Source organism: Nycticebus coucang, chromosome 12 (genome assembly GCF_027406575.1).
Source record: "Nycticebus coucang isolate mNycCou1 chromosome 12, mNycCou1.pri, whole genome shotgun sequence".
Classification (NCBI taxonomy): domain Eukaryota; kingdom Metazoa; phylum Chordata; class Mammalia; order Primates; family Lorisidae; genus Nycticebus; species Nycticebus coucang.
The window spans coordinates 81,037,344-81,052,519 of record NC_069791.1 but is presented as its reverse complement, the minus strand read 5'-3'; the positions used below and the strand labels follow the sequence as shown (position 1 = coordinate 81,052,519).

The window sequence follows — 15,176 nt, the reverse complement described above, 5'->3', positions numbered from 1 at the left end:
GTCCTTTCGTGATAAAAATCCTTAAAAATAAATTAGGCATAGAGCAGCGGTTCTCAACCTGTGGTTCGTGGCCCCTTTGTAACAATGAAAATATATTGCAGCATTAGGAAGGTTGAGAACCATTGGCATAGAGGGAACATCTCTCAAAATTTTAAAAGCCATATATGAAAAACTCTCAGCCAGGCGGTGCCCGTAGCTCAGTCAGCAGGGTGCCGGCCACATACACCGAGGGTGGTGGGTTTGAACCTGGTCCCGGCCAGCTAAAAATAACAATGCAACTGCAGCAGCAACAACAACAACAACAACAAAATAATAGCCGGGCGTTGTGGCAGGCGCCTGTACTCCCAGCTACTTGGGAGGTTGAGACAAAAGAATCATTTAAGCCCAGGAGTTTGAGATTGCTGTGAGCTGTGACGCCACAGCACTCTACCAAGGGCGACATAGTGAGACTCTGTCTCAAAAAAAAAGAAAGAAAGAAAAACTCTCAGCCAACACACTGAATGGGAAAAAATTTAAAACATTTGCCCTAAAAACTAGTATAAGACAAGGGTGCTCACTGCCATAACTTGTATTCAACATAGTGCTGGAATTCCTAACTAGAGCAATCAGGTAAGAGAAAGAAATAAAGGGTGTCCAACTCAGAAAAGAGGACGTCAAACCATCACTTTTTGCTGACAACATGATGTTGTATCTAGTAAACCCCAAAGTCTCTGATAAGACACTCTTGAGATTGATAAATTCAGAAAAGCCTCAGATTACAAAAATCCATGTACACAATCAGTAATTTTCAGATACACCAACAACAGTCAAATTGAGAATCAAATCAAAGACTTCATACCACTCACAATAGATACAAAGAAAGTAAAATACCTAGAAATATATTTAACTAAGAAGGTGAAAGATAAAACAGGAAAGAAACTGTTGACATAAACAAATGGAGAAATATATCATGCTCATGGATCAATAGTATCAATATTGCTAAAATGTCAATACTACCTGAAGTGATGTACAGATTCGATGCGATTTCCATCAAAATACCAATGGTATATTACTCAGCACTAGAAAAAATAGTTCTATGCTTTGGAACCAGAAAAGAGCCTGAATAGCCAATGCAATACTAAGCAAAAAGAACAAAACTGGAGGCATCCCATTATCAGACTTCAAAGTATGCTACCAGGTTATAGTAACCAAAACAGTACAATATTGGTACAAAAAATGGAGACATAGACCAATGAAAAAGAATAGAGAACCCAGATTTACACCTTATACTTGTGGCCAACTGACCATTGACAAAGCAGATAATAACATACGCTGAGAAAAGAAGCCCTGTTCAATAAACAGTGCTGGGAAAATTGGATAGTCACATGCAGAAGAATGAAAAAGGAACCCTGTCTCTCACCACTGACAAAAATTAATTCAAGATGGATAAAAGACTCAAATGTAAGGGATGAAACCATAAGAATTCTAGAAGAAAATGTAAGAAAAAACATTCTAGTGTAGGCTAAGAATTTATGACTAAGACCCCAATTGCAATAACCTTACAACAAAAACAAATCAATGAGACTTGATTAAATCAATTTAAATGCTTCTGTACAACTAAGGAAAAAATCAAAAGAGCAAATAAACAACCTACAGAAGGGGGAAAATATTCACAATCTACACATCCAATAAAGGGTGATTACCCAGAATCTACAAAGAACTAAAACAAACCAGTAGGAAATAAACTAAAAACCCCATTAAAACATGGGCCAAATACATGCATAGAATTTTTTCAAAAGAAAAACTTCAAATGTTGACAATGGCCAACAACCATATAGAAAAAATACTCAGCATCACTAATCTTCAGGGACAGGCAAATTAAAACCACAGTGAGATGTCACTGTATTCCTGTTAAAATGGCTTTTATTTTTGCCCTCTTCCAAAAGATACTATTGTGGATGCAGAGAAAAAGGAATACTTGTACACTGTTGTTGTGACTACAAATTAGTACCGCCTCCCCAGAAAACTATATGGAGATTTCTCCAAGAACTAAAAGTAGACCTACAATTCATGGCAGCAATTCCACTACTGGGTATCTACCAAAGGAAAAGAAGTCATCTTATCGAAAAGACACCTGTACTCTAATGTTTATTGAAGCCAATTCACAATTGCAAAAATGTGTAATCAACCCAGTGCCCATCAAATCATAAGTGGATCAACAAAATGTGGTATATCTATACCATGGAGTACTACTCAGTTATAAAAAAGAATGAATTAATGCCTTTTGCAGCAAGTTAGAAACTGGAGACAATTATCTTAAGTGATGTATCTCAAAAATGGAAAAACAAACATCACCCACACTCTCTAATATATTGGAACTAACTGATGGGCACACATGTGCACAGAGGGGAGTAAAAATCCTTGTAAATCAAGCAGGGGGGAAGGAGCAGCCGGAGAGGCAAAAACCCACCTCATGGGTACAATGAACACTATTCAGGTTATTGGCATATTTATGGCTCTGCTCACTCTATGTAACAAAAACATCTATGCCCCCCCTAAATTTTGAAATTAAATACCCCCCAAGTGGAAGTTTTACATGTCAATAATACATTAGGTGTTCAGATTTGAGAGGTTAAGGACTTATTGTAGGAGAACAGAACAACTCAAAGGAGAAGGCAGCAGATACACACACACTCTTGCCCAGCTCTTTATACAATGGTCCTTGCTAAAATGAGAGGTTTTCTATATATAAAAATAGCTTAATGATCACAGGTGACTATAAAATTAAAAGTAAAACTGTGTGTTTCTGACACGCAGTTTAGTACACTGAATGTACCACTAAATAAGAACTTGAAGTAGATTTCAATTTTGCTAGAAATCTAATTTCTTTCAACTACTTAACAACATATGAGATTAAGTACCAAGTTTCTTTTCGGTTAGAACCATACAAAGCAAAGTTAGGACTCCTGTGATAAAATGAACTCAACTTTAGAATTCTTTCTCTCTTCAATTAAATAAAGTTAAAGACAACATATTTTATCATGGATGAGTGCAGAAAAGAATCTGATAATTTGATTATTTCTTTTATACAGACATTGCCTCTCTATTTTTTAAAAAGGATGTACTTTTTAACTTTTACGTATAATTATTTCAGACTCATAATTAAAGCTTCATAATTTTCCCAAAGTCACATAGCCAGCAAGTGGTAGGGCCAGGTTTTGAAAGCAGATAGCTTGAACCCACTGCCCATGCTTTTAATTAAAGAAATCTTAAAAGTTTGTGGTGAAAAGCTAACAAGTGATAAAGCAAATATTCAAAACCTGCTTCCACTGATAGCAAATCCTGTGACTTTTACATACACAACATTAAAATTCCTTTTGTATGGATAACAAAGCTTCATGTTCTGGTTTTTATATACATTCAATAGAATGTTTTCTATACAATAAAACTAAATTATGAAAAACTACTGAATGATTAGAAAAATTAATCAAACGAATTGGGCCTCACATAAATTTCATCAAGATTTTTCTAAAGTCATTGGATTGAACTAGACAGTTGAAAGAAAGTCTGTGTGTCCCAAACATGTGCTAGAAAGAATCATGCTTTTCTTGGCTGCTTCTATACACCAAGCAATAGCTTCCCACGTGCTCTTGCATTCTGAATCCTCCTTAATAGGATTTGTAGCAAGAGCACAAAAGCTTTATGCTCCATATCTTCAGTTGTACTGGTCAAACATTAATGGGATTATTTTATAGTACCATATAGTAAAATCAATTTCAATAATACAAGTGTCTTCCATGATCTGTAATTTCACTTTCCGCAGTTTAAGTTACTTGTAATCCACATCAATTCAAAAGTATAAAATGGAAAGTTCCAGAAAAAAATAATTCATAAGTTTTAAATTATATGCCATTCTAAATATTGTGATGGAATTTCCCACTGTCCCACTCCCTCTCACCCTGGATGTGAATCATCCCATTAGTCATCTCAATTCGTCTCATCATGTAGGCATTATATTTTCTCACATAATCACAAAAAGAAGAGTACAGCATGATATTTTGAGAGGTTGATGGAGAGAATGTTCATATAACTATTATTATTGTATATTGTTAAAAACTTTCTATTTTATTATGAGTTATTGTTAATTTCTCACTGTCTAATTTATAAATCAAACTTATCATAAGTACATATGTATAGAAAAAACATAGTATATTTAGGGTTTACTACTATGCACAGTTTCAAGTATCCGCTACTTGAAACTTATCATCTGAGGATAAATGGAGACTGCTGTATAGCAAATAACCATATCTAAATTACCATTTAATCATAGAAAAAGATAGTAAAATTTTATTTTAGTGTTTTTACCTGTATTTCACTTTCTTTTTTTTTTTTTTTTTCTTTCTTTGTAGAGACAGAGTTTCACTTTATTGCCCTCGGTAGAGTGCCGTGGCGTCACACGGCTCACAGCAATCTCCAACTCCTGGGCTTAGGTGATTCTCTTGCCTCAGCCTCCGGAGTAGCTGGGACTACAGGCGCCCGCCACAACGCCCGGCTATTTTTTTGTTGCAGTTTGGCCGGGGCTGGGTTTGAACCCGCCACCCTCGGCATATGGGGCTGGCGCCCTACTCACTGAGCCACAGGCGCCGCCCTGTATTTCACTTTCTAACCTGATGTATATTTATTACATTTCTGTGAAAAGTAAGCCAAGGCTGAAATATATCAATTTCTGAATTGTGTCCCTCCAAAATGTATACGTGAAGCCCTAACCCCTAGTACCTCAGAATCTGACTTTAAAAAGGGGATTAAATTAATGTGAGCCTGTTACAGTGGAGCCTAATATAATCTGATTCATGTCCTTATAAGAAGGCAAAACTTGAACACACAGAGAGACACCAGAGGAAATACCATGTGAGAAAATAAAGACGGGGAGCCATCAGCTAGACAAAAATAGAGGCCTCAGAAGAAAGCAGGCCTGCCAATACCTTGATCTTGGACTTCCAGCCTCCAAGACTGTGAGAAAATAAACTTCTATTGTTTGAACCACCCAGTCTATGGCATATTGCTATGCTAACCCTGGCAAAATAATGCAAATACTTTAAATATTAATAGAAAAAAATAATTATAATACATATACACACATATTACAAAATAACAGGTACAGTCATGTACCACATAATGACATATAAGTAAATGATAGACCACATATATAATGGTGGTCACATAAGATTATGACACTAAACATTTTCTCTGTCTAGATACACAGATACCATTGTGTTACAGCTGTCTACAGTATTCAGTATAGTAACATTCTGTACAGGTTTGTAGAGTAAAGGGTGATACCATAAAAGGATATAGGTTAGGTGTGTAGTAAGCTGTATCTTCTATTTGTGCAAATCCATTCCAAGATGTTCCCACATGATGAAATCACCTAAGGATACATTTCTCAGAAAAAACTCCTGCCATTGCACTCATATGTAAAGGCTGGCAAAATCTGTTATTATCTCAAAATTAACATTAAATATTGAAAGGTTGATGTATTTACTAAACATACCCTACTGTCAATGTTCTTCATTGTTAATAGATCCAGAGACTTCAGAGAATGTCCGGTCGGTGAAATGAAGTAAAGGCAAACATGGACTCGAGAATCGTGGTACTCAAAAAATGAACGTTTAATCTTCAGCTCTTCTTGAAGATAGGCCTCAAATTGAGCATCTATGTACTCGATTATTGGTTTATAGCTAAAGAAAGATTATTTAAACATTTAGCATAACATATTAATAAAATCTGGTCATCTTTTTTACCACTTAATAGCAATATATGTACTAAACAGTTTGCCATAGTGATAAAAGTGTGCATAACATGTCCATACAAAGATGATAATTTCATAATAAGGCCCGCGCTTTACTCTATGGGAATGTAACATGTAAACATAAAGGGAAACTATATGAAGGGTGTACAAAAACTATCTGTATGCTTGTTTTAGCATTCCTGTAAATCTAAAATGATCTCAAAATTAGAAGTTTTAAATATGAGGATATTAAAAGGGCCAGGGAACTAACCGAATGTTAACTAAAAGTCTTACCAGTGACTGAGGCTGGAAATTCTCAGCAACAAAATTAATTTCTATGGTATTATATTATAACTCATAAAATAAATATCCATTAGTCTAACTGATAAATAAATAATTAAATGAATGAATATATTGTTGGAAAAGAAATAAACTCTGCATTAGATAAAAATTTTAATTATAAACATAGAAGAGATGAGAAAAATACAAATTTGACATTAAAGCATCAGAGTGACAATTGTTACAAGCAAAATCCAAAATAGATGCTTTAAAATGGACAACAGTTTAAGGAGAAACAGGTTATTTGTCCAGTCTCAAAGAAAAATATCACTCTCCAAGATGTCTATTCATTACAAAACAAAAATTATAATGTTAATAGTGGAGATGATAGATCAAGGTTATCATCACTAGTAATAAGATATATCCACATCATGTACCTCCTATTATGACATTCTGAGAAAATTAACCAACTTTGTAATGTTCTTGCCAAATTCACAGTCTCAATATAATTATGAGAATGCATTAGGAAAACCCAAATTTAAAAACATTCCACAAAATAACTGGCCAATGCTCTTAAAATATTTAAACATCATAAAAGGTAAAGACTGGGGAACTACCACAAATTAAATTGGACTAAAGAGACATGACAAATCAATAAAAAGTATGATCCTATATTGGATTTTGGAACCAAAAAAGTCATTAGTGGAAATGGAATAGCTTATAGTATAGTAAATTTCATAGTAGCAATATTCATTTCGTTTGATAATTGTACTATCACTATACAGAATGTTAACATTAAAGAAAAATGATAAAAGTCAGCTCTCTTAATTAATTTGAATTTAAGAATTCTAAAATTTCTGACGGAGAAAGATGCGAAATAAGAAATCCTAACCCTAAGAATCCCAAAGAAACATCAATGACAAATACTCATGGACGAAAATGTTCCTGTGGGTGTCCAGAAGCCCAGTGGAGAGATTCTAGCACCCCATTTGAGCAAAAAATATCCAAGAAGAAATGCATTGGAGAGGGTAAGAAGAGTTTTATTTTACCAATATCATCCCTCCCCCGAAGTGGCAAAATTCAGTGTAAAAAGAACGCCCTTAAACCTTCGATTTTACCTCTGCGGAAGTAAGAGCAGAGGGAGCACCGGGTTTCTCCAGCCATAAAGAAAGTCACCCATGCCTCATCCAGAACAGTGAAGGGATCAGATTGGCTACATAGTGTTGGGGGAGCTAAAAGTAAGGAGAAAGGGCTCAAGCAACAACCACACAGATCTCAAAAACCAGCCACAGATACTACCAATAAGCTCACAGATGTCAACAAGCACATTGCCCAAGAATACCAGTAAGAGAAAAGCAACTCATCATATGCAAGGAAACTCCATAAGGCTATAAGCAGATTTCTCAGCAGAAATATTACAGGAAAGGAATGTAATGGGACATTCAAAGTGATAAAAGAAAAAAAACTGCCAATCAGGAATATCGAACATGGGCTCGGCGCCTGTAGCTCAGTGAGTAGGGAGCCGGCCATGTATGCCAAAGCCGGTGGGTTTGAGACTGGCCCGGGCCTGCTAAACAACAGTGACAACTGCAACCAAAAAGATAGCCGGGCGTTGTAGTGGGCGCCTGTAGTCCCAGCTACTCTGGAGGCTGAGGCAAGAGAATCACTTAAGCCCAAGAGTTTGAGGTTGCTGTGAGCTGTGACGTCACAGCACTCTACCAAGGGCGACAAAGTGAGACTCTGTCTCAAAAAAAATAATAATAATAGGGCGGCGCCTGTGGCTCAGTGAGCAGGGCGCCGGCCCCATATACCGAGGGTGGCGGTTTCAAACCCAGCCCCAGCCAAACTGCAACAAAAAAATAGCCGGGCGTTGTGGCGGGCGCCTGTAGTCCCAGCTACTCGGGAGGCTGAGGCAAGAGAATCACATAAGCCCAGGAGTTGGAGGTTGCTGTGAGCTGTGTGAGGCCACGGCACTCTACCGAGGGCCATAAAGTGAAACTCTGTCTCTACAAAAAAAAAAAAAAAAATAATAATAATAATAATAATAATAATATCGAACATGGCAAAGCTGTCTATCAGAAATGAAGGGGAGATAGACACTTTACCAAAGAAACAAAAGCTGAGGAAGTCCATCACCACTAGGCTTGCCCTACAAGAAATGCTTCAGAGAATTCTGCAAGTTGAAACTAAAAGATACTAAATAGCAATATGATGACACACGAAAATATATCACTTACTAGTAAGGATAAGTACATAGTTGAATTCAGAAAATTCTAATGCTATAATGTTGGTACGTAAGTTATTTTAATGCTACTATAAAAGTTAAAAGAAAGTATTAAAAATAACTGTAGCTACAAAAATGTGTTAATGGTTCCATATTAAAAATAATGTAAATGGTCATGTCAATAATATAAAATGGGAGTGAAGTAAAAATGTAGCTTTTTTTTTTTTTTTTGTAGAGACAGAGTCTCACTTTATCACCCTGGGTAGAGTACCATGGCGTCACACAGCTCATAGCAACCTCCAACTCCTGGGCTTAGGTGATTCTCTTGCCTCAGCCTCCCGAGTAGCTGGGATACAGGCGCCCGCCACAACGCCTGGCTATTTTGTTGTTGTTGTTGTTGCAGTTTGGCGGGGGGCCAGGCTTGAACCTGCCTCCCTTGGTATATGGGGCCAGTGCCCTACCCACTGAGCCACAGGCGCCGCCCCAAAATGTAGCATTTTTATGTGTAATCTAAGTTGTTATGAGCACAAAATACCCTGTTACGACTGTAGATGTTTTGTGTAAGACTTAAGGTAAACACAAAGAAAAACTCTGTACTATACACACAAAAGATAAAGATAAAAATCAAAGTATAACATTATAAAAATCAAATCCCAAGGAAGGCAGCAAGAAAGAAAGAAAGAAAGGAACTAAAAAGCAGTCAGAAAATTACAACTGGAAGTCTTACCTATTAATATTACTTTAACTCTAAATGGACTAAGTTTACTAATCAAAAGACAGACAATGGCTTAGTAGATAAAAACACAAGATCCAAGTACATGCAGCTTACAAGAAATATATTAGCCTTAAAGATAAACATAGGCGTGAGGAGATGGAAAAAATTATTTTTGTAAATGGTAGACAAAGGAAAACAAGAGTGGCAATACTTCTATCAGACAAAATAGACTTTAACTCAAAAATTGTCACAAGAGGCAAAGCAGGTTATTACGTAATGATAGAGGACAGTTTATTTTGTAGAGTAGTTTTCAATATAAGTTTTCCTAATATTTTCTTGTGAATAGACTGAGATGGTGCAATTTAGCATGAATAACACAGAGTTGGTTTGCCTTTCTCAGTGTATCCTAACAGAAGGTACAGTTTGTGGATATGTCTGATTGCTAGTGATGCTAACACCAATAAAGGAGTCAATATAACAAGGCCAAGATAGCCAATCCTCAGGGCTGACTTTGAAGGGTTCAAGATTTCAGTGGAACAATTAACTGCAGAAACAATGGAAATAGCAAGAGAATGAAAATTAGAAGTGGAGCCTGAAGATGGGACTGAATTGCTGCCATCTCATGATCAAATTTGAATGGATGAGGAATTGCTGCTTATGGGTGAGAAACAAAATGGTTTCTTGAGATGGAATCTACTTCTGGTGAAGGAGCTGTGAACATTGTTAAAATGACAACAAAGAATTTAGATATACCATAAACTTAGTTGATAAAGCAGTGGCAGGGTTTGAGAGTATTGACTACAATTTTGAAAGTTCTATTGTGTAAAATGCTATCAAACAACATCACATGCTACAGAGAAATATTTTATGAAAGAAAATATGAATCAATATGGCAAACTTCAAACATCATTACCTTACTTTAAGAAATTGCCACAGCCACCACAACCTTCAGCAACTACCACCCTGACCAGCAACTATCAACATTGAAGCAAGACCCTCCACCAGGGGGATTATGACTCCCTGAAAGCGCAGATTATCAATAGTATTTTTTGCAATAAGGTGTCCTAAGAAGGCTACACATATTATTTTTTAGACATAGTGCTATCATATGTGTAATATGCTATACTATAAATATAACTTTTATAAGCAGTGGGAAGCCAAAAATTAATTGTGATACTGGTTTATAGTAATATTTGCTTTATTGTAGTGGTGTGAAACTGAATCTACAATACCTCAGTGGTATGGCCATATACAGAGTTTAATGGAAGCCTTGTGATAATCACAAAGAAAGAAATACTATAACACATACACCAAAAAAGATAAAGAGAAAAGCATCTAAAGATAAAGTCAAGGCATAGGACAGAAAATCATAAAATCACAAAGGAAGACTATAAGAGAGGTGGAAAAAAACAGAAATGACAAAATGGCAATAGTAGGTCCTCATCTATCACTAATAACCTTGAATGCAGACAAAATATATTCTTCAATAAAAACACAAAGACTGGGTGAATGGAAACAAACATGATCCAACTACACGCAGTCTATAAGAAACTTACCTTACCTTTGTGAACACATCTAAGTTGAAAGTCAGGGTTTGGAGAAATAGTCCATGTAAATCAAAATCAAAAGAGACCAGGGGTGGCTATACTTACATTACACAAGATAGATTTCAAGTTAAAAGCTGTCTAAAACAGGCTCCCACAACCACCAAAAGCTGAGCCGAAGGAGAGTGCCCTGGAGGCTTGGTATGGAGTGAGAGGGCATTTCCTACTGTCTAGAGCTATGTTGCAGACTAGAAGCAAACCACAGTGATACAGTCAAGATGTAGGAGAGAGCCATGCAGTAACTGGGGCATGAAAGGAAACCAGATCCCACTCCTACCAGCCACGGCTGTGGCACTGGAATGGCCCCTTCCTCCCCCGGGTGAGATTTGACCCTGCAAAAGTTGCCACTTTCCCAGACATTTCACCAGTAGTGTGAGGACTTTCCACCATCCCTATCAAAGACAATGCTTGCATCCATCACTGGGGCTCCTGAGTCCAGGTTTACCACATCCAGCTCTGCCCTGGTTTGTGCACTTTCTGAGATGGAGTATGGGATCCAGCTATTTAGGGTTCCTCAGCCCAATCTACTACCTGGAATATCCAAATACTTCTCCTAGTTAATAAAGGTCAGGCATAAATCCTACTGAGACAGAGTCTCACTCTGCTGTAGTGCCATGGTGTCATCATAACTCACAGCCACCTCAAACTCTTGGGCTCAAACAATCCTCTTGCGTCAGCCTCCCAAGCAGCTGGGACTACAGGTGCCCACCACAACACCAGGCTAATTTTTCTGTTTTTACTAGAGCCGGGTGTCTCATTCTTGCTCAGGCTGATCTTGAACTCCTAATGTCAAGCAATACATCTGCCTGAGCCTCCCAATGTCCTAGGATTACAGGCATGAGTCGCCATGCCTGTCCCTTCCTTCAATTTTTTAGTGTCACCTAATGGTCTGCTGACCAGCCAACACAACCCATTACAACTGCTAACACAAGAGCATGGTGCATGGTAATGAGAAAAACTTCTTGTGGATGCTTCATTCACATCACTGTGGTTGATTAGAAGGTTGTGAGCTCATTCACCCACCAGGTATACAGCTACTACAAATGACATTAGAGGAAGCCACCACATTAAGCTATTTATAGGCAATGAAATCAAACAGATTTTACCCAACCACAGAATATACATTCTTCTCATCAGCACAGGTAACATTTTCCAAGATAGACCATAGGATAGACCACAAAACAATTTTCCACAAAAATTTTTTAATTGAAGTCGAATCAAATATCTTCTTAGACCACGGTTGAATAAAACTACAAATAAATAATAAAAGGAAATTCAGAAACTATAAAAATACATGGAAATTAAACAAAATGCTCCTGAAAGATCTCTGAATCAAAATCAAAATTAACATGGAAATCTGATGAAAATTTGAAATGAATGTAGATGAAAACAAAACATACCAAAATCTCTGAATAGAGTAAAAGCAGCATTAAGAGGGAATTTTATAGCATTAAATGCATACCTTGAAAAAGTAAAATGCTGTACATCAAGGAACAAGAAAAGCAAGAACACAGCAAACCCAAAATTGACAGAAGAAAATAAATAACAAAGATCAGAGCAGAATTAAATGAAATAGAGATTTCCTCAAATACAAAGAATCAGCAAAATGAAAAGTTGGTTCTTTGAAAAGATAAACAAGATTAATAAACTGCTAGCTAGACTAACCAAGTCAAGAAGAAAGAAAGTCTGGCCTGGCACGGTGGCTCACGCTTATAGATTACAAGCATGCTAGGATTTAGCACTCAGGGAGGCCAAGGCGGGTAGATCACCTGAGCTCAGGAATTCCAGACCAACCTAAGCAAGAGCGAGATTCCCATCTCTAAAAATAGCTGGGTGTTGTGGCAGGCACCTGTATTCACAGCTGCTCTGGAGGCTGAGGCAAGATGATTGCTTGAACCTAAGAATTTGAGGTTGCTGTGAGCTAGGACACCACTGCACTCTACCGAGGGTGACTAAGTGAGACTCTGTCTCCAAAAAAAAGATATAAAAAAAAAAAGAAGAGAGAAAATCCAAATGAGGAAAACATCAGAAATGAAAAATAAGACATTAAAATTGATACCACAGAAGTACAAAAGATCCTCAGAGACTATCATAAAGAATTGTACCTGAAAAAAACCCTGGAAAACTTAGAGGAAATAAATAGATTTTTGGAAGCACATGATAGCCCAATACTGAATCAGGACAAAATGAAAATCCTGAATAGACCAATATCAAGTAGCAAGATTAAATCAGTAATTTTAAAACTCCCCAAAAAGAAATGCCCAGAACCAGATATATTCACAGCTGAATTCTACTAGTCCTATAGAAAAAATACCAATCATCCCGAAACCGTCTCCCCAAAATTCAGGGGGCAGGAATCCTCCCTACCTCATTCTATAAGATCTGTACCAAAACTTGATACCAAAACTAGACAAGGACATAACAGAAAGAAAAGAGAAGGGAAAGGAAGAGGGGGACAGGAAAGGGAAGGGAAGAAAAGGAAGGGAAAGGAAACTACAGCCTAATATTCCTGATGATCATAGATGGGAAAAATTCTCAACAAAATATAAGCAGGCTAAATCCAACAGCAATAAAACAATAATGCATCGTGATCAAGTGAGTTTTACCCCAGGGATGTAAGGATGGTTAAAATAAGCAAATAAATAAATGAATGTGATACATAACATAAACAGAATTTAGGACAAAAACCACATGCTCATCTCAATAGATGCAGAAAAACTAATTAAGGTCTGTTTCAAGAATCCGGGTGCATTTAAGTTGGGTACATAAATATTTAGAATTGAAATGTCTTCTTATTGTATTGTTCCCTTGACCAATATGAAGTGTCCATCTTTGTCTGTTTTGATTTTAGTTGCTTTAAATCTATTGTATCTGAAAATAAGATCACAACTTCTCTTTTCTTCTGATTTCGATTTGCCTGAAAAATTATCTTCCATCCCTTAACCATGAATTTTACTTTGTCCTTTGGAGCTAGCTGTGTTTCCTGCAGACAGCAAATGGATGGCTTGTGCTTTTTTATCTAATCAGCCAGTTTATGCTTCTTCAGTGGGGAATTCAAGCCATTAACATTTATTGACATAATTGATAAGTATGGTGGAGTTCTAGTCATCTTATTTTGTGAAAGTCCATTGCTTAGTTTTATCTTTTGCCTCATTATGGAAGCTAGGTTTTGTCCTTTAGTCTCTGAGTGTTTGCTCTGCTGGTGGTTCATTGTGATGGTCAGTGCATAGAATAGGCCTAAGTATTTCCTGTAGAGCTGGTCTTGTTGTGGCAAACTTCCTTAATGTTTGCATATCAGTGAATGATTTGATTTCTCTGTCAATTTTAAAGCTTAGCTTAACAGGATATAGAATTCTGGTCTGAAAATTGTTTTGTTTAAGTAGATTAAAGGTAGCTAACCATTGTCTTCTGGCTTGAAAAGTTCAGGAATGGATTAACCAGCTGTGGTATATGTATGCCATGGAATACTATGCAGCCATTAAAAAAGATGGAGACTGAACAGCACCTGTGGCTCAGTGAGTAGGACTCTGGACCCATTATACCTAGGGTGGTGGGTTCAAACCTGGCCCTGGCCAAAGTGCAACAACAACAACAAAAATAGCTGGGCATTGTGGCAGGCGCCTGTAGTCCCAGCTACTCAGGAGGCTGAGTCAAGAGTGGTTTAGATTGCTAAAGAGGCTAAAGCCTCTTTAGATCAGAGAACCACTGATCAAAAACAATCCACAGATTCAATGAAATCCCTATCCCTATCAAAATTCCAATATGAGCTTTTGCAGCATTAGTACAAGCAATCTTAAAATTTATATGGAACTTAAAAAGAACCTAAAGAGCCAAAACAATCCTAAGCAAAAAGAAAAAAACTGGAGGTATCACAATATCTAAGTTCAAATTATACTACAAGACTATATAGCAAATAAAACAAGCATGGTATTGGTATAAAAATAAGACACAGAGATCAATGGAATAAAATAGAGAACCCAGAAATAAAGCCACATATCTATAGTTAAATGATCTTTGACAAAGTAAACAAAAACATATACTGGGGAAAGAGTATCCTTTTCAATAAATGGTGCTATGGAAATTAGGTTGCCAGATAGAGAAAAATAAAATAGGAAAACCCTATTTCTCTCCATGGCAAAAATCAACTCAAAATGGATTAAAGCCTTAAATGTAAGACCCAAAACTATAGAAATGGTGGAAGAAAACCTAGGGAAAACACTTCTAGACATTAGTCTAGGCAAAGAATTTATAACAGACCTCAAAAGCATAGGCAACAAAAACACAAACAAATGGGACTTGATTACAACTAAAAATTTTTTTTTGCACAACCAAAGAAATAATAAACAGGATGAACAGACAACTTATAGAATAGAAAAACTATTTGCCAACTATTTATCCAACAGGAGACTAGTACTCAGAGTAGACGGGTCATTATGAAAGTTTTCACCAGGAAGGCTATGTTAACCAGTATGATGAAAATGTGTCAGACGGTCTATAAAACCAGTGTATGGTGCCCTATGATCGCATTAATGTACACAGCTATGATTTAATAATAAAAAAATGAAAGTTTTCAGATTTTCAAAAATT

At 36.7% G+C, this 15,176-nt stretch overlaps 1 protein-coding gene across 1 annotated transcript in view; it reads right to left on the bottom strand.

Annotated features, from left to right (window-relative positions):
- The window catches only part of SEPTIN14 (septin 14), a 59,746-nt gene that overhangs the window by 32,905 nt on the left and 11,665 nt on the right, over nucleotides 1–15,176 (bottom strand). The window contains exon 4 of the mRNA XM_053555180.1: nucleotides 5,531–5,717. Coding sequence (XP_053411155.1) covers nucleotides 5,531–5,717 — 187 coding nt within the window. The remainder of the gene's footprint in view (nucleotides 1–5,530; nucleotides 5,718–15,176) is intronic.